At 35.8% G+C, this 18,355-nt stretch overlaps 1 protein-coding gene across 4 annotated transcripts; it reads left to right on the top strand.

Moving 5' to 3' along the window:
- The first annotated feature begins 1,373 nt into the window (after window positions 1–1,373).
- On the top strand, window positions 1,374–17,673 carry LOC143025225 (glycosyltransferase 8 domain-containing protein 1-like). 4 transcript variants are annotated; one of them, XM_076184706.1, is made up of 8 exons: window positions 1,374–1,510; window positions 7,563–7,711; window positions 7,948–8,110; window positions 9,154–9,301; window positions 9,940–10,106; window positions 10,778–11,045; window positions 13,015–13,127; window positions 13,837–17,673. In XM_076184706.1, exons 1-8 carry the CDS (start codon window positions 1,486–1,488, stop codon window positions 14,007–14,009), a joined length of 1,206 nt encoding a protein of 401 aa, XP_076040821.1. In that variant the 5' UTR covers window positions 1,374–1,485; the 3' UTR covers window positions 14,010–17,673. The 4 variants fall into 4 exon arrangements, with proteins under 4 accessions (XP_076040821.1, XP_076040815.1, XP_076040809.1 ...); XM_076184700.1 differs by having other exon boundaries at window positions 9,151–9,301; XM_076184694.1 differs by having other exon boundaries at window positions 7,948–8,149.
- Window positions 17,674–18,355: the final 682 nt, after the last annotated feature.

The raw sequence follows: 18,355 nt of genomic DNA, 5'->3' as shown, positions 1-18,355 counted from the left end.
GGAGGGGGGATTCCACCTCTACCAGGTAAGAGTTGGTTATACTCAAGCTTGTTGTGGGCGGAACGAGGCTTGTCCTGCATTCGACAGAGGGCGGGCTGGTGGTGGAGCAGCAGGTAGAAGGGCGGAAACGATGTGAACGCGAGCGGTTTGAGATCTAGGGAAGCCACAGGGTCTTGATTGCTTTTGTCGAAGTTGGTGACCGCCTTTAAGTAGTGGGTTGAGTGGGCAGAGCTTTGACGTGGACATCGTCAGCGGGTCATTGTAAGCTTGAAGTCCGGCTTGAAAACAGGACGGAACCAACAACCTATTGGAGTTGTTAGCAAGTCATACTGACGTGGGAGTTGGGGTTGATAGGTCGTTTACGAGTGTCTTCAAATAGTCTTGGTTTTGGGATGTCATTCTTGCGTGACAAACTAGTTTCAGTGGGCCTCTAGTTACCTGTAGACCCTATGCCAGTGGCCCACTATACCTATTGGTAAGCTCGGCCGTCCACTGGTCTTGGCGCTGAAGAGTCATCTTGACGACTACCAACACTGAACTGTGGACGATGGACTACCTAGTTTAGACCAATCGCTGTCGCGGTATCCGTTTTTGTGGGAAAGGAAGAGAGATTTATTGGAAAATGAGTGGGGAAAATGGGTCCGAGACATAGCCTAGATGAAGAGAAAGACAGAAACAGAGATTTTTTTTTATTAGCGAGAATTAAGCTGAATTGACAAGAGAAAAAAAATGAAATGAAGTTAATCTGAGTAAGAGGAAAACCGTGTGTTATGCCTGTATGTGTTTGTGCGAAGTGTATATTTCCTACAAGTAGTGAGTTTATTTCACTTCTCATCTGTAATAGTGAATGTATTGGAGGATATTTACATGAACCGTAACAGTGTATAAATGTTTAACTTTATTTCATTCGTTTTAGATTAATCATCTTTTGAACGAACTTGAATTTCTAGAGGACTTAGGTGTAAACGTAAGTAACCTGCATAAATGGAAAGTAGATTTGAATTAAATCGAAATACACTGCGTATTTACTTTCTTGTACAATTGAAAAATCTTATATGGGAACTATTATTGCATTGAAACACTGGGTCAATTATTCTACGCTCTGAAAGTTATCGATGTTATTGATGGGAATGTATCTTGAATAAATTCACAAATCAAAAATACGTGGAGTTTTAAATATATATGTAGGATATAACATGGATAAATATACCTTATGTAATAGAAAAGTAGTAGCCAAATAATATCTAATTATAATGAAAATACAATATAATTTTTAATTTCTACTAACTAGTAAACAATATTAAGCTTTTCTGAATTTTATAAAAAAAAATCTTCCGCGAATATTCCTACTGACACAGACAATCTGTTGTTTACATTACGAAGAGAAGAACATGAAGAGGTTGACGTGTCAAGTCATGACAGAGAATTTACAAGTGGTTGTGGTCTCGTATTAGTTTTGTTAGAATGACATAAAACGAAAACATAATGGGGTATACAAGGATTAAAATAGGTAAATTATTTTATGTTTTTTTGTGATTGGTTTTATGTTGAAGTAAACAAACTTCATGATAAGTGTTAAGGCTGATAAACTGTACCGTAACCATGACATGGTTACGGTACAGTATGGCAATTAGTTCACTTTTATTATGTTCTTCACTGAATATTGTACAAGTATTTGTTATTTAGGTAGTGACACAAATGCTTGAGTATCTAATTTGCATGTGTGAATCATATTCATTCAAATAATCTTAATTATATGTTTACTAAATAAATGTAATAACATTGTCATTGAGAGTAGACGTAGTGAGTAGTATCATCATCATGTATTGCATGTTATACATTTGATTAAATTCACCGATAATAAACAGCCTCGTCAGTTCTTTGTTTCACAAATCAAAGATTATTTTATAAGGATATTGTTGTGGTAAATGTTTACATAGATAATTAGTTCTGAAGTCAATGTTTTTCAGGACTTTTGGTCAAAGAATGGCATGGGGAAGGTGTGTCTTCTCTATAATTGCATGAGAAATGCTATTATTTTGCCATGTTTAATACTGGAGGAGTTGGTTAGGACATTGTGTTTGCAGATTGGTACCTCCAGGATTCCGCTTCCATCCTGACAAATGCTATTGCTTTCATTAATGAGCTGTCAGAAACATATAATATTATCTAACGAAATTTATGAGAGCAGTATCATAACTGGGAGCACATTCTATTATTGTTGTACTATCATATATGGTATGTCAAAGATTACAACCGACCTAACCTAACCTGACTTGACTTAATCTAAGGAGCTAAAGAATGTAATGGTTGTCAATGTATTCTTCCTAGGTATCCTTGACACTCTTCATCTCCATAAGAGATTGAAGTTGGTGTATACAATACTAGTTACTGATGCAACCAATTTGTAATCTAAAATAATAATGCTGTATCCTTTTTCTAATTATTTTGTATTGAAGGATATTTCCTTGACGAAATATATCTTCATCTCCATAAGAGATTGAAGCTGGTGTATACAAACCTAGTTACTGATGCAAACAATTTGTAATCTAAAATAATAATGTTGTATCATTTTTCTAATTATTTTGTATTGAAGGATATTTCCTTGATAAAATATATCTTCATCTCCATAAGAGATTGAAGCTGGTGTATACAATACTAGTTTCTAATGCAACCAATTTGTAATCTAAAATAATAATGCTGTATCCTTTTTCTAATTATTTTGTATTGAAGGATATTTCCTTGATAAAATATATCTTGAAAAGGAAAAAAGATGAAAGTGATGATAGCCTAAGAATATAAAGTAAGGGTCACATGAATATTACTATAAAGTCAGTAATGCTATTGTTATTGATTGTTCAGTAATTTATCTTAATAGGAATAAAGAAATAGTGAAACTGTTTACCCCTTGAAGCCTCATAAATACTAGTTATTTATTATAAATAACAGAAACCTTGTCAAGATATTAATATTTGCCTCTACAGCTTAGTAATGCTGATAAATTGATTGGCGTTACAGTGTAGAACTGAATTTCCAGTTATTATAATATGATTATGGAATTTTTCCAAGGTTATTAATTAAAAAAAAAGTTCAGGTGGTGTTTTTCCAGTCAGTGAAACTTGAGGCAGCAATTATTATTATTATTTCATATTTGTTACAGTGAATTGGGATAGCAGATGAAATTTAAGTATTTGTTTGTGTGTTGTATATAATGCTTATGTTTATAAATAGAATCATGACTATGTTTTCTCCATATCGTTACCTTTTATCTTGTGCCTGTGTCTAAATTTGAAGCATTAAGTTAGTGGTTAAGATAGTGATTGTTTTTAACGAAGTTTTACATTTATCGTAGCTAATGAGTAGTGACGTGTTTAACCATTGCTGACTGCATCATGTGATTGCTTTGTACACAATGCTCTGAATTGCTTTGCTTGTGCTTTGATTTCTTTCTATGTTGTAGTAAATTGACTAATTATAATTAAAGCTTTGTAGCTTTATTTCCTTTGAAAAATAATTACATGAATATATTAAAACCATTTGTGATTGCTACTGTTAATTCTTAAAACTATTAAAGATTAATTGTTTAGACTGCACTAATTATAACTTTCATACTTATAAATCTAGATCTTAATAAAACAAGTTTATTTCAAGTGAGTTTCTTATCCTAAACTTTATTTGTGAATAGTAAACAGATATTAAATTCCAAGCCTGATTGGTATGAGAAGAATGCAGTGAAATTCATGTTGATGTTAACCATTGCTATTAGATGGGCATGATCTACTTGTTATTGCAACACATGAAGAATTAAATACAGTTGGCTTCTAATAATCCAGACCATTAAATTTTGAAGACTGAGATACATCAACCTCTAAATAATTGACTAATTCCTTAAAATTATTCAAGAAATATACTTGACCTAATTGAAAAAATACTTTGAATAAGAAGTATACAAACATACATATATATATATATATATATATATATATACATATATATATATATATATACGTACATATACCAAAGGCTTTTTCCCCCTTACATGGGGGGTAGCCAAAAAGAAAAAGGCATAGAAATCACTCCCACGCATTTCATTTCCCATATATTCCACTCCCCTCCACCCTCCCTCCTATCTTGGCACCTCCTGGATGACGGGTCATCCCTGCATCCTGTCCACTGCCCTGGGTCAGAAGCAGTGTCGCAAGACACAGCACATCCACAGCATATAATATATATATACACGCACACACACACACACACACACACACACACACACACACACACACACATATATATATATATATATATATATATATATATATATATATATATATATATATATATATATACACATGGATATTTTGATCAACTAGACATTAGACTTGCTTATTCTATTGTAGAGCTGGGTGGCATAGCTTAGTAAAGGGGTTTAAATTCAGTCTAATGCCTATGACTTTATGCCATGCTTCATAGATAATTGTATCTATTTGTCTATATACCAAGGGCTTTTTCCCTCTTTATAAGAGAGGTAGCCAACTAAAGCATGTACCCACTCCTGTCTACCACCCAGAGATACTGATAATAATCATTTTATGGGTAATATAAACCAAAATCTGGATAAATTCTTGTATAAAAAGAAGTTGGGATATATATTGGATGGGTTAAGTTGCTTACATGTGATAATTGTTGATGATAATATTGTCGTACTTTTATTAGTGGCAATCACAACCTGCTACCCTACTCTTGCGTTACATGGTACCTAGACAAAGGATTACAAAGGCGGAGCATGCCGACAGGAGACCTTTTGGTCCATATCTAGGTCGGATGCAGAAAAAAAAATCATAATAATAAATTGATAAATAAAAACTATAATAATGTAAATAACAAATAAAAACATAAATAAATGCATAGGTATAGTTTAATAATAAACATACAGGTAAATAGTAAATAATAATAAATTGACATATAACTAATAATAAATGAAAATCAGACAAATGATAAAAACAAATAATATAAAATAAATTATAATCATTACAGCATCTTGCTTAGGTGTTTATCTAAATGATTCTTAAAGCTTCAAACTGACAACAACACAATACCTCTTCCTTGAATGACTTGTGGGCCAGTCCAGTAGTTGTTGCTAGTTATGTAGGAGATGTAGATCTTGTACAACAGATGTGGGGCAACAGATTGATGATGACCTATATTTTTAATGTCTATAAAGATCCCAAAGATATTTCTGTGATCACTGTCTTTGATATGTCAATATTAATGGGAAATATTTGAATATTTCAATAGATAATATGTTGTTTGAGGGCCTTTAAATAGTCTTGTGATCACTGTCATTGACCTGCTATGTCAATATTATTAGGAAATATTTGAGGGCCTTTAAATAGTCTTGAAAAATTCACTACATTTTACAGCAGGTCATAATGAGTACTTGAAATTCTCTTGTGTCATGCATCTGCTCTGGGAACCTGACAGGTGTGGAATTAAAACCTTGATAATCTTAATCAAATAAATTGCATGCCGGGATTACAAGTGTAATATTGATCATAGATGCATGACAAGGCTGATGTTAATTTGTACACTAATCCACGGAAAAACTAGACCTATGTATAGCACTTGTATCTTGGTGTCTTTTACAGCACTGCCTTACTTAATTTACCCATCTGAACCAGCTTTACAGGAATGAACCCAACCTAATGCATTCCATCTTTTATTTACATTTATTGAAAGCCTAACCACTAGTTACATGAGAATTCAAATTATGTGGGTTGTTATTGCCCTTTTGCAAGTGTATTCCTGCAGGTACTAACATACTATGCACACTTCATATGCTCATGTGGTGCTGTTGATATTAATTATTTATTTTTGATGTAAGCAGTATGAATAAGAAAAGCTGCTTATGATGCACCAGTCAATTTAATTGTAGTTGTAGACTTTGCTATAGAGTTGCTGTAATACTTGTGTAAACCAACTAAAGACTCGTATTGCCACAGTCAGTGGTAACTCAGATAAGAATGTTTCCACATTAATGTTTATCACAATACTGTATATGATAGTTTCATTGCCTTTCTTAGAAAAACAGCACTAGTTATTGGCAAGACATACAGATGATTAGTGAACATAAAAGAGGCTTTTTACTACTTGCACAGAAACATGGCAAAAAAGAAAGAAAGAAAAAAAAATCTAATCAGCTCCTGTAGAGTAAATGAAGGGGAACTTAGAAAAATGGTTCCTCACCTGTACAGCCTGCTGCCGAATTGTACTGCCCTGTAAGTCCCAGCTCAATGTGACTACTGGGAGCCTCCAACACCTGCCATGTAGATTGTGACAAGGGGCTTCCAGAAGTCACCATCTTCTTGGCCTCACCATCACACTCCATCAGAGGAGGACTGGGCTAGTAATAGGAAGACTGAAGAGGTAGAGGATCATTGTCTACTCTTCACTGACTGGACTAACATAACTACAGTATGAGAAACAGCGTACCAGTAATTCACATGTTTTCGTATGTGGAATGGTTTTAGTAACCAAGAATCAACCATTTACCTACTCTGATTTTTTTAATATGTATTTTGTTTTTTCACTTGTTTATTTTTTTCAAGACCTTATTTTCTATACTGAAAAAAAAGACAGTCAAAGATGATTTCAGGAAGGAGCCTGGGTATGGAAGTCTGAAAAATGTGAGCTTCACTGGTATAGTAACAGTTCTATCTGGTTGACTGTTGCCATATCATAGAGTATCTTTTTTTAAGTGAATTGAAGCAGAAATCAAGAATACACAACATTACTTAAAAAAATATGGAACTATGACCGACACAAAATAGAAAATCTGCATACCCTCAGATTACAATGAATCTATGGCTCATTGAGTGATTAAATTAAATGGTTGATATCACCCGCTAGATAAAAACCTCAATGGACCTGCATATGACACACACACAACCTTCAACCAACACATACTGTAAAAGATCTCACAGTGAAGGCAAATAAGAAACTAAATGTGTAGCAATGGCAGGCACAGGATTTAGCAGGAAAAAACACTTATCACTGTTCATAAAACAACTCATAACTAAATTATACATCCCAAATCAATCCCAAGGCAAGCAAGAATTGCATGAATACATCTACATTCAGGTCACCACCTCATACTTGAACAATATTTGTGTACCAAATGTCTTCTTCCCATTTATAAGGGGGGTAGCCTTACAAGGCATGCACACCCATTCATCTCCCATTTATTTGCCTTTTAAAAATCTCTCAACTGTGGATGAAAAAAAAACAAAAAACTCTTAATCAGCTTGGCAACAGACACTTATTGCCCCGTTGCAACCACCACACACAAGAGACTAATGGTGGTATTCTTAGAAAAAATTCTTTCCTTATATAAATCCTTGGAAGGGAAGGAATTTTTTAAGAATACCACTGTAAGAATCTTACTGGTGGTGACTATAGTATTCATTTTTTGATGTTTGCAAGAAGGCATACCACGGAAATAAACCATTGAATTCCCCTTGCATTGGAGTAATTAATGGCAGCTGGTACTCGTCTTTTCTTTTTAGGGCTGGTGGTGGTAGGTGTATCCTGGACTCTTTTTCTCTTTTATATAATGTCGTCTCTCAAGTGGTCGCCGGGTAGCATGGGGGCGGCAAGAGGACCCAAACACAACCTAGAAACCAGTCCCCATGCTGGACTCTTTGCTAGCAGTCAGGTGAGTTTTACACAGTAAAATCTTATGTCATGATGAATTATTCTGTTTTCATAGTTTAAGTGATCTTAGATGTGCCCATTATTTCCTCTCTACAGTGAAGGACAGCGAGGGAAATATACTATAGCTCGTTAATGGTATTTGTAATAACTTTTAAGTAGATGTCTCAAATCTGCACCTAACTAGAGAAGGGGTGTTAATTGTTGTGGTTGGATTAATGTATTTCTTTTCTTTGGTAGTTTCTAGAGATGGCCAACACCTTCAACTCCAGTGGAAACACCGCAAAAATTGCCGTTACCCCCAGGGAATCTGCCAAAAGTAATTTCACTCCAAGAAAGCCGAAAACAAGTACGGAAGTGAAGATTATAAATGCAAAGAAGGCAATGCTCATTGCCAAGATAAGTGCGTCTGCTAACAAGATCAATGCGTCAGCTAATAAAGGTTATTTATTCATTGCATCATGTACGAGTAGTAAGAGCCAGGTGGATGGTGTGCATGAAACATAATACAGCGAGACTTCTCATTAACGGACGTTAATTAGCCGTGTTTGCAGTGTTTTCGGTGTTTTGGAGTGGTTTTTGGGTGGCATAGTGATTGCACGCACTAAACAACAGCACCAAAAACACCGAAAATAGAGCTAAAACAGCGAAAACACAGCTAATTAACATCCATTAATGAGATGTATAGTGGAGGATAATGTGTTCATCAGAAGGTGCGAGTACCTAAGCAATGCAAATATAAACTTTTCCTTCATCTCCAGACATTGCATTTATAGTCTGAATCACAAGCTTCACAGACAGCTGATATATCTTTATACATCCATACATATACCAAGGGCTTTTTACCCCTTCCTTGAAAGTGGTAGTTGCCGACAAGATTGATGAGTTAAACACCATATGAGGACAGAGCCTTTATTTGTACGACGTTTCGCTTATTACAGCTTTTTCAAGTACAAATAAAGGCTCCGTCCTCATGTGGTGTTTAACTTGTCAATTTTTACCCCTTACAAGGGAGGTAGCCAAAGTCAAAAAGCATTGGCTACCTCCCTTGTAAGGGGGAAAAAGCCCTTGGTATATTTATGTATGAAGATGTATCAGCTATCTGTGAGGAAGCTTATGATAGGCTAAATCTTCATAACAATATATATATACATATATATATATACATATATATAATATATATATATATATATATATATATATATATATATAATATATATATATATATATATATATATATATACATATATACACACACTGAATGGTTCCCAGTGAACAGATTAATATATTTTCAACCACAAATCACTTTTAATTCCTTGCCATTGAGATATTCTTAAAATTTGATGTGAGTAGAAAGAGGAAAGACAGGAATCTAAATCAGAATTTTTTATTTGCTACTAATTTATAGTGAAACTAATCAGAAAAAAAGTAACACTGCAATAGTAGTTCCAGGTAAAGTAGTGCAAGTGGTGATGGCAGCCAACAGTCAGACAATCATGGGGCTGATGGCAGCTCTCAACAGCATCTTCCTTAACAGCAAAGTTCCTGTCCACTTTTACCTCACCTTCCCAGGAGATGTGCTCAAGCATTTCAAGTGAGGTTCAAACATTAAATCTTTACTCTGTTGTTACCAACTTACTAAAAGATGGCTAGTCAGAAAATAGAAGTAGGTGGTGGAATAATTTCTAGTGAATTGCATATGATAAGTAGAATAGAATTGTAAATTGTAAATAATTTTACATTTTAACAAATTTATAAAGATTATTAACATACTGTATATGCATCTTGATATTAGAAAACAAAAGATGGTAGGGGGGGCTTGTGAGCTTCAGACGTTAAATCTTTACTCTGTTGTTACCAACTTACTAAAAGACTGCTTGTCAGAAAATAGAATTAGGTGATGGAATAATTTCTAGTGAATTGCACATAATATGTAGAATAGAATTGTAAATTGTAAATAATTTAATATTTTAAAAATTCTATAAAGATTATTAACATATATGCAACTTGATATTAGAAAACAAAGGATGGTGGGGGGCTTGTCTAAATATATATTGACTGTGACAAAGCCATCTGAGGAAAGTGATAGGGTATCTAGAATAATCAAATGAAGACAGAAAAAAAATTAAGATTTATTGAACATATGACCAGTTCCATGTGAAGTTTGTTACATTCCTTGTTGAAATTTAATTTTTTCTATTTCACCACTTTTATTTTTCTTCTATGATACAGGGAGTGGCTGCAGAACACAAATTTAAATAAATTGAGTCACACCGCTCGCCCATTTCCTCGAGAAGTTCCTGAGGATAAACCTCACTTTGCAAAGCTTTTCCTCACTTCGATCTTCCCTGAACTAGAAGGAATCATTATTTACATTGACACAGATGTAGTAGTACAAGGTGAGTGGTGCATCATGTGGTAGTTTGTGTTTTGCAGTATGCAGTAATTGTAATTCTAAAGATTATCACAGTAAGGATAATTGTTGTTGTTGCTGTTAATGTTGGGTAGCCCTTGGTATCAGGAGGTTATGATGCAAAAGTTATAGAGGAAAATGATCACCTTCTTGGGCTCCTGCTATAGGTGCTCCACTCCAGATGTATTAGGCTTATATCTGTGCAGCCACAGCCTGTAGATATGCATACAATATGTGTACGGGGTGGCCAATGCCACCGCTGCCACCGTATGTACAGAGTGGCCAATGAAACCAAATCAACATTGCAAAATACTGTATTAATCACAATGTGATAAAGCACTACAAAAACAACCATGCGGTCGCTTTGTAAGCAGAACCAAGACTGACTCAGACACCAAGCCACGCCACCAAGCTCAGAGTTGGTGGGAAAAACGTACACGCTTAACATGAACACTTGGTTCTCACAATAATACATTAAATATACATTAATAAATAAACAATATTACAAATATGTATGTACAACACACAAGGAATATTATATGTCACCATTACATATGGGCAGCTTTCCTTTTGGCTACTACAATGTAACAAGTATTTGAAACATATACTTACATGATCTTTGGTAGAATAATACCATAAACACTGATATCTTTCCAGGAAATATTGAAGAAATGACGAAGATTCCAATTGAAAAAGGTCATCCTGGTGCCTTTTCTGAAGAATGCACTTCAGTTTCGAGACGCTTCAGCCGTGCAAGGCCGTTTTACTCCACACACGTCAACCTGAAACATTCCGCTATTCGTCCTCTTGCTATCAAACCCACCGAGTGTACTTTTAATACGGATGTTTTCGTGACCAACGCAACTACGTGGAAAAGAGAAAATATTACTGGCCAGCTACAACAGTGGTTGTTGCATAACCAAAAGTGAGGAGTGTTTTTTTTTTTCTACACTTGAGTTTATCTTGTAGACATTTTTGTGTAGTTATATCCATAGAATACAGTTGTATTCATCTCATTGCATGGAGGATTAAGATTTCCTGTTGTTCTGTCTCTTGATCACTGTTCATCTTGGTTTAATCTTGCTGTTCCTTGAACATTAGTATGCATCTACTGTCAGGTCACGGAAATAACTATTCATGTTTAAAAACAATTTGTGGAATTTTATCTATCATAGCCTGTATTGCAGTATGATTGTTTATTAGATTGTAAAGTTGCAATACCCAAGGAAATTCACAAATTTTATTATTATTGTATTTTTTGCATAGCTAGTAAATGTTATCGAGGAAACTCATAAATTTAAATCATAATATAGATTGTGTAGTTAATAATTAGTGCCGATGGATTGTCCTGGATACAATCAATGCGCAAAAGATACCAAACACTCCTGCACTGCCCTACTATGGCATTACAAAGGATTACAAAGGAGGAGCATGCCGACAGACCTTTGCAATCCTTTTATTCAGACAACAGCACACTATCTCTTCCTTGAGTGATTTGTGGGCCAATCTGATGGCTGTTGCTGGTTATCTGAGAACCATGGGTCTCCTATAAGAAAGACCTGGGCTATGGATTAATGGATTGATTGTACTGTACACCAATCCCTCAATTCATGGACAAAAGAAGGGGGGCATCAGTCTGATCAATATAATGAATTTAACATATGTATACCAAAGGCTCTTTCCTCCTAACAAGGGAAGTAGCCAGAAAATAGAGGCATAAAATCCACTCTCACCCATTCCATCCCCACATACTCCACTTCCATTCACCCCCCTTCCTCTCTCTTATCTTGGCTCCTCCTGAATGACGGGTCATCCCTGCATCTTGGCCACTGCTCTGGGTCAGAAGCAGTGTTGCAAGACACCCCCCCCCCCCCATCCCCTCATGCAGAAAAAGAGAAGGCAGGGAGAAATCCCTTTGGGCTGCATCAAATGGTTTTTTCACACATACTCCCTCACCTCCCATCCCCCACCCACTCCCTTTCATGCACTACAGCATCATCCATACACAACCATTCTCCATTCACCCCTATCTTTTGTCATCTCCTGTCCTTCCTCAACAGACATTCCCCCTTTCTCAATAATCCCCCTTTTAACCCATCCATCCATCTCATCCTTGACGCCCCTTCATGTTCATTCCTTCCACACCTCTTTTACTAATCTTTCTTCACTCATTCTTTCCATGTGTCCAAACCACCCCAATACTCTTTCATCAGCCCTATCTCCAAACTCCCTTTCCACCCTTGATCTCCTCCTCACCTCCTTGTTTCTCACTCTATCTCACCATATCATACTTCTCAGACACCTCATCTCAAACACATTCAAACTTCTCCTCTCTTATGTTCCATGTTTCTACTCCATAGAGTGCTGTCGGCACAATCATTCCATACAATCTCCTCTTAGCATCCATTCCCAAATGTCTATTTCTCATTACACTTTTTAATCCCCCAAGGCATTTACTTGCTTCTCTCAATCTACATTCTACCTCCACTCCCTTTCCTGCCACATTCACACCCAAGTATCTAAAACTATCCACTTCCTCCAGTCTTTCTCCCTTAATACTCACTTCCAGTCTGCTGCCACTTTCTCCCCTTGTACATCTCATCACCTTACTTTTACCCACATTTGTGTCTTTGACTTTGGGTACCTCCTTTGTAAGAGGGGAAAAGCCCTTGGTATATGTATTATGTAATATCAGACTCTAAGGCTGATAAAGATGGGTTCATAATATTCCATAATTGTATAGGAGGGCACCTCAGAAATTTATTACAAGTTACTGGATTTTGTCTGTTGTCACAGAAACCCAGTAAATGGGAAGCCATTAAATCAAGGGCTAAATGTACATTATTTCAATAACTGATGTGTCAGCTTCCTGCAACTACTTCTGTGCATTACAGGGAGCCCATTTACGGAGTGGAGCCTGAACTGGACGAAAGTGAAGCTGCAATGCTGCTAGTTTTCCACAATCGCATATCCCCCATTCCCCAGCTGTGGCATGTCCGTGATTTAGGTAATTATGGTTTTAATGTTATACAGACGCTCCTCAACTTACGTTTTAGTTACGTTCTGAACGGCTGAACGTAAGTTGAAAATGAACGTAAGTTGGTACTGTACTATACATTGGTAAATTCTATTACCGTATCTTATAAAACACCCCTAAATCATTAATTAAACACATAACATTGTAAAATAATAACATTAATTTCAAATACATTAAATTCAAGCAACATAAATTGAGATGGAGGAGGAGGCAAGGCATTTTCAGTTTTTCGTTTGCACAATGTAAACAATGGACACAGCGTCGTGAGCAAGTATCGTTTGAACTACGGAGAGCGCGGTAAACTAAAAAATCCACTCAAAAATTGTTTTTTTACAAATTTTTTTTACCGTCAGTTCAAATGTAAAATCGAAAAAAACGTAAAACGAATGAACGTAAGTAGAGGAGCGTCTGTACATGTATTCTTTCTTTTTGGCTACCTCCCTTGTAAGGGGGGAAAAGTCTTGGTATATGTATGTTTGTACATGTATTCCACTGCAAAGGAATTATTCAATGGGATCAGTGATAGGAACATACTAATAGTAATCCTACAAATGGATGAAAAAGAATCATCTTGTTGGCATGGGTATTACTATACTAGTAGGGTAAGATACTTTTATATATGTGGAGTACTGTATGATTATTATATATATATATTTTTTCCTTTTTTTAACCAATTCAGGAATGACAACAGGAGCAGGATACTCCAAACAGTTTGTTAAAAAGGCCAAACTACTACACTGGAATGGACATTTTAAACCTTGGGCTCGCAGAGCGGCTTTTGTAGAAATTTGGCAGAAGTACTACCTTCCTGATGTAACTTTGCACTATCAACCACTTAGACGACACAATTGAGAGGTTAATAAGCGTTTGTTAAGCCTCTGAGGATATGATGATATATTGTTTTGTGTTATCATATTTGTTGTTTAGGATATTTACTTATGGATGTTTATACATATTTTCATGCAGATCTTACACTCTTGATACAAATTGTAACAAATATAATGATTTAATATACATACATATACCAAAGGCTTTTTCCCCCTTATAAGGGAGGTAGTCAAAACAAAGGCATAAAAACCACTCCCACCCATTTAGATATACATACATATACCAAAGGCTTTTTCCCCCTTACACGGGAGGTAGCCAAAAAACAAAGGCATAAAAACCACTCCCACCCATTCCATCCCTTACATACTCCACTCGCCTCTACCCTCCTCCCTCCCTCTTATCTTGGCACCTCCTGGATGATATACTCCATTTAGATATGAAATACAGTATATCAATGATGCTCACATACATATCTGCTACATAATAACAACACAATGTTTCTTTCTTGAGTGAGTTGTGGGTCAATCTGGTGCCTGTTGCCACTTACCTGGGTATCTTGCAAGAGATTGATTGATTGATGCTCCCTAACTTTATGAATTGAACATTGTATTAGCCCATATTCATCTTCCTGTTCAGCATCGCTGCTTTAGTGCATCACAAGTATAATTTGTAAATTGAAATGATATTTCTTATTACGCTTCTTTGATATTGCAACTAAATGCATTATCAGTGCTCTCAGAATATGTTATGCTAATATAATATATACCAGTTATACAGTATTGTAGCATTAATTAATGGTTTAATATGTGATACTGTGTATTTAGTTATAAGCTTGTTACAGTGTATGAAAATAGATCATATTTTATAATTGTTGAATACATTCATGAATACAACATGACAAGGGGGTAGATCAAGGTAAAGGTATATGGGTTGGGTGAATGAAGAAAAAAGTGATTAAGATACTAAACAAGTGAAATAGTAAACAAGTTACAGAGTGAGTTGGAGAAGAGTGTAACAGAGGTGATGATCTGTTCCATGAGAAGGGTGCACCAGAGATGAACTGGTAGTAATAGAAGGAAAACATTGAGGTGAAGTCTGTGCATGGTTTCAGCTTGAAGGAACGAAAGGACTAGTGTGATGTCAGATGAAAGGGGTGAGGATTTCCCTCTTCCAGAACGAACCAAACTTATGCCATGCTATTATATTTTATAGATCTTGTTTTCACTAATGTCTGATAATATTGTTCAGCTGAGAAGTGAAAAGCAGACTTAACTTCATTGAAATTTTTTGAAATTCCTGTTATTTTGGGATACGTCTTCCAGCTGAATAAATTTGCCTGGACAGAAATGATAAAACGATAAATCTTGTTCAATTGTTCCAAAGAATCTGAGCTAGAAATATAATTTTAATATAAATAGTGGTAGGCCAAAGCACAAAACCTTCATATTAGATTTAATAAAACTGTGGACGAGTACAAAATTTTATTAGTATATAACATGACTGAAACACTTTTTAAAGTAAACTACTTGAATATGTTTTACAAGTCAACATTCAAGTACAACAATTTATACATACCTTGTGTGAGTACTATACTGTACCAGCCATTGTTGACAGTGTAAGTATTTGACCAAACTATACTGAGGTCAACTTTTTAGGGGTATTAAGAGAGCATATCATTTCTTTAGAGAACTATGTTGTTTCAGGCAATAATTTAGTTTTACAGAGTTATATAACTTCACTATAATAGCATACCTTATAGATTTTGTATCATCTAAGGCCAATTTTTTTTAAACCCTAAGATCAATTCAGCACAAAAGATTATATCTATACCAAAAGCCCTTTCTCCATTATAAGGGTGTGTGCACACACCTAGTACATCATAAACAAATAAAATCCTTCCAACCATCCCTTTTCATCTCTGTATCTCAGGGATGAAGGACCTCCCTTCCCCTAACTTCGTGGGTCAAAAGCAATGCAGGGTGACATAGTTCTTCCACAGCAGGGCCCAAGAACTGGAGCCAGTTTACCTCCACTGCTTCACCTTTTGGTGACCCATCTTCCATCCGCATGAGTGGTGGATTACCATGAGAACTGAAGAGGATCATGGTAAACTGAAACCTATCTTTCACAGGTCACAGCCAAACACAATCATCTAGTATTAGGAAAAAGGAAAGAAATGATAATAAGCTACCATAGTACAAAAAGAGGTATGATTTTTTTCAGTAGATTCGTACATTCATATACTAAAAAGCCTTTTGCTCCTTATAAGGGTTGGTAACCATATCAAAACATACATGTACCCTACACCTATCCCAAAGCCTTACATTGTCTCTCCTATCATCGCTTTCTTTGGGATGAAAGGGTTCCTGTGTCGTGCCACATTGCTTGGGTCAGAGGTAGACAATAAATTTGGCCAACTGCACCATTGCATTTGAATTCCAACTTCGACATTTATGGGTCTTGTATACCATACTTCTCCGTGATAGCTGCCCATATAAGTTTTTTAAGGAAGGTATATTTGTATAAGGGTACCTTGTTTAAGTAGGATATCTATTGTATATGCTGAAAGTGCAATACAGAAGAAGATAGTTTGATTTAATATATTGATAATATATCACTCGCCCAGTTCATGAAATATTTTAGTAAGAAAGAGTTAGTGAAAAAGAAAAAGGAAAGTCACTCACTAGAACGGCTATACGTATAGTGCCACTTGGTTATGGTGCTTTCACAATTATTTCTAGTACAGCCTAACACCACATACGAGGTCACAAAGATTAGTGAATTAGAGTTTAGATATGTAATTCCATTCTGTTAGTAATGTGATTAGAAATCTGGAACTCGTAATACACTACAAAGAACAGTTTATTACCTGCATTGTAGTCTTGTTCTAGCAGGTTAAAGTGATGCAGCATGTGCGGAGGTCAGGAATAGAGGTAGTTCAAAGTCCTTCTTTCAGCAAGTAGGTTTGTGGTAAGGGCATACATTAAATTCCTCATTTCAGAATGTCTTACATAGGAGGCAGTGTCCTATTCCTCTTTAATAGTGTGGGTTTATGACATTAAACCAGTCACTTGTAAAAAAATATATAAGTAAGCAAATAAGATACACATCATAAACACATCACAGTCACTTTCTTAGCACTTCCCACTTCAACTACCTTTCCCTCCCTATCCTCCTTCACATTCAGCAAATCTTTAAAATACGTTGCCCATCTCTTCCGTTATCATCTCTCCATCTGCACCTTTTACTTTTTCTTCTCTACTTGCTTTGCCTCCTCTTCCTCTCTTAATTTCTTTCCAAAGAGAGGAAGGGGAGGTGAATCAAGTAGAGAAGAAAAGGTAAAAGGTGTAGATGGAGAAATGACAATGGAAGAGACAGCAGTATGAGGAAAATGGGGAGAGTGCTTTAGGGAGTTACACACTGGAGATTTATTGTATTGCGAGCTGTAGAAGATAAAGGTGATGGGTAGTCCAGTGAAGACACTGCAATGCAGCGGCAGTCAGAGGAGCACTTCTTCCATTTGTAAGGGCGCAGTTGGGATGGTTTGGCTTCTGTCGAAGGGGAAATGCCACCACATACATGTGCCCCACCCGCATCTGTTTCATTGTTACGCATCAGCTTATCAATAAATTCCCTTTTTTTAACAAAGGCATGTAGTACATAGATTTATTAAAAGTATTTTCATGGTTCAAGTGTTTATATATCCTAAAATTACTTCAATTATGGGTGAATAATTTAAACTCGCTGTCAATGCTGAAACCAGTCATGGCTTACAGTGAAGTTTTAATCTGTAATGTTTTTTTGTGTTCTCCTTGGCAATTGTAATTATTATTTGGAACTATGTGCTCTTTTCATTATCTGCACTTCATGTATATTGATTCAATGCCAAATGATATTATCATTATTATTATAATAGTAGTAGGTGAGGAGCCTATGCCAGGAAGCATGCCCTATGTGCTTGGATTGTTGAGGCAGGTAACAGTCACTGTTAGGAATTGGACAGAAGTGTGGGATTCCAACACACCACCAATCAAATACGAGACCAACATTCTTCCAATTATGCCACCAATGCAGGAGGGAAGCGGTAATAGTTTATATACGGTACAGTAAACCCTCGATATAACAGATCTCGTTATACTGGATATTGGATATAACGGACAAAAAATCTGACTGGACAAACCTTCACTATAATGAATTTTCATCCATTATAGCGAGGGATCCTTGGTTATAACGGATCTTCGGATATAACGACAGGCCCGTGTCCCCAAATTGTCTGTTATATTGAGGGTTTACTGTACAGTGAGACCTCTCATTAACGGATGTTAATTAGCCATGTTTATGGTGTTTTCGGTGTTTTGGAGAGGTTTTTG

The sequence above is a fragment of the Oratosquilla oratoria genome, chromosome 1, assembly GCF_046742065.1.
Source record: "Oratosquilla oratoria isolate Oo_2021 chromosome 1, ASM4674206v1, whole genome shotgun sequence".
NCBI lineage: Eukaryota > Metazoa > Arthropoda > Malacostraca > Stomatopoda > Squillidae > Oratosquilla > Oratosquilla oratoria.
This window is presented reverse-complemented; position numbering and strand designations above follow the sequence as displayed.

Coding starts and splice junctions, on each gene's coding strand:
- LOC143025225 (XM_076184689.1), top strand. CDS start 1,486: ATGGGGTATACAAGGATTAAAATAG. Junction 8,150..9,150: donor CAATGCGTCAGCTAATAAAG/GTTATTTATTCA, acceptor ACACTGCAATAG/TAGTTCCAGGTAAAGTAGTG. Junction 9,302..9,939: donor GATGTGCTCAAGCATTTCAA/GTGAGGTTCAAA, acceptor TCTATGATACAG/GGAGTGGCTGCAGAACACAA.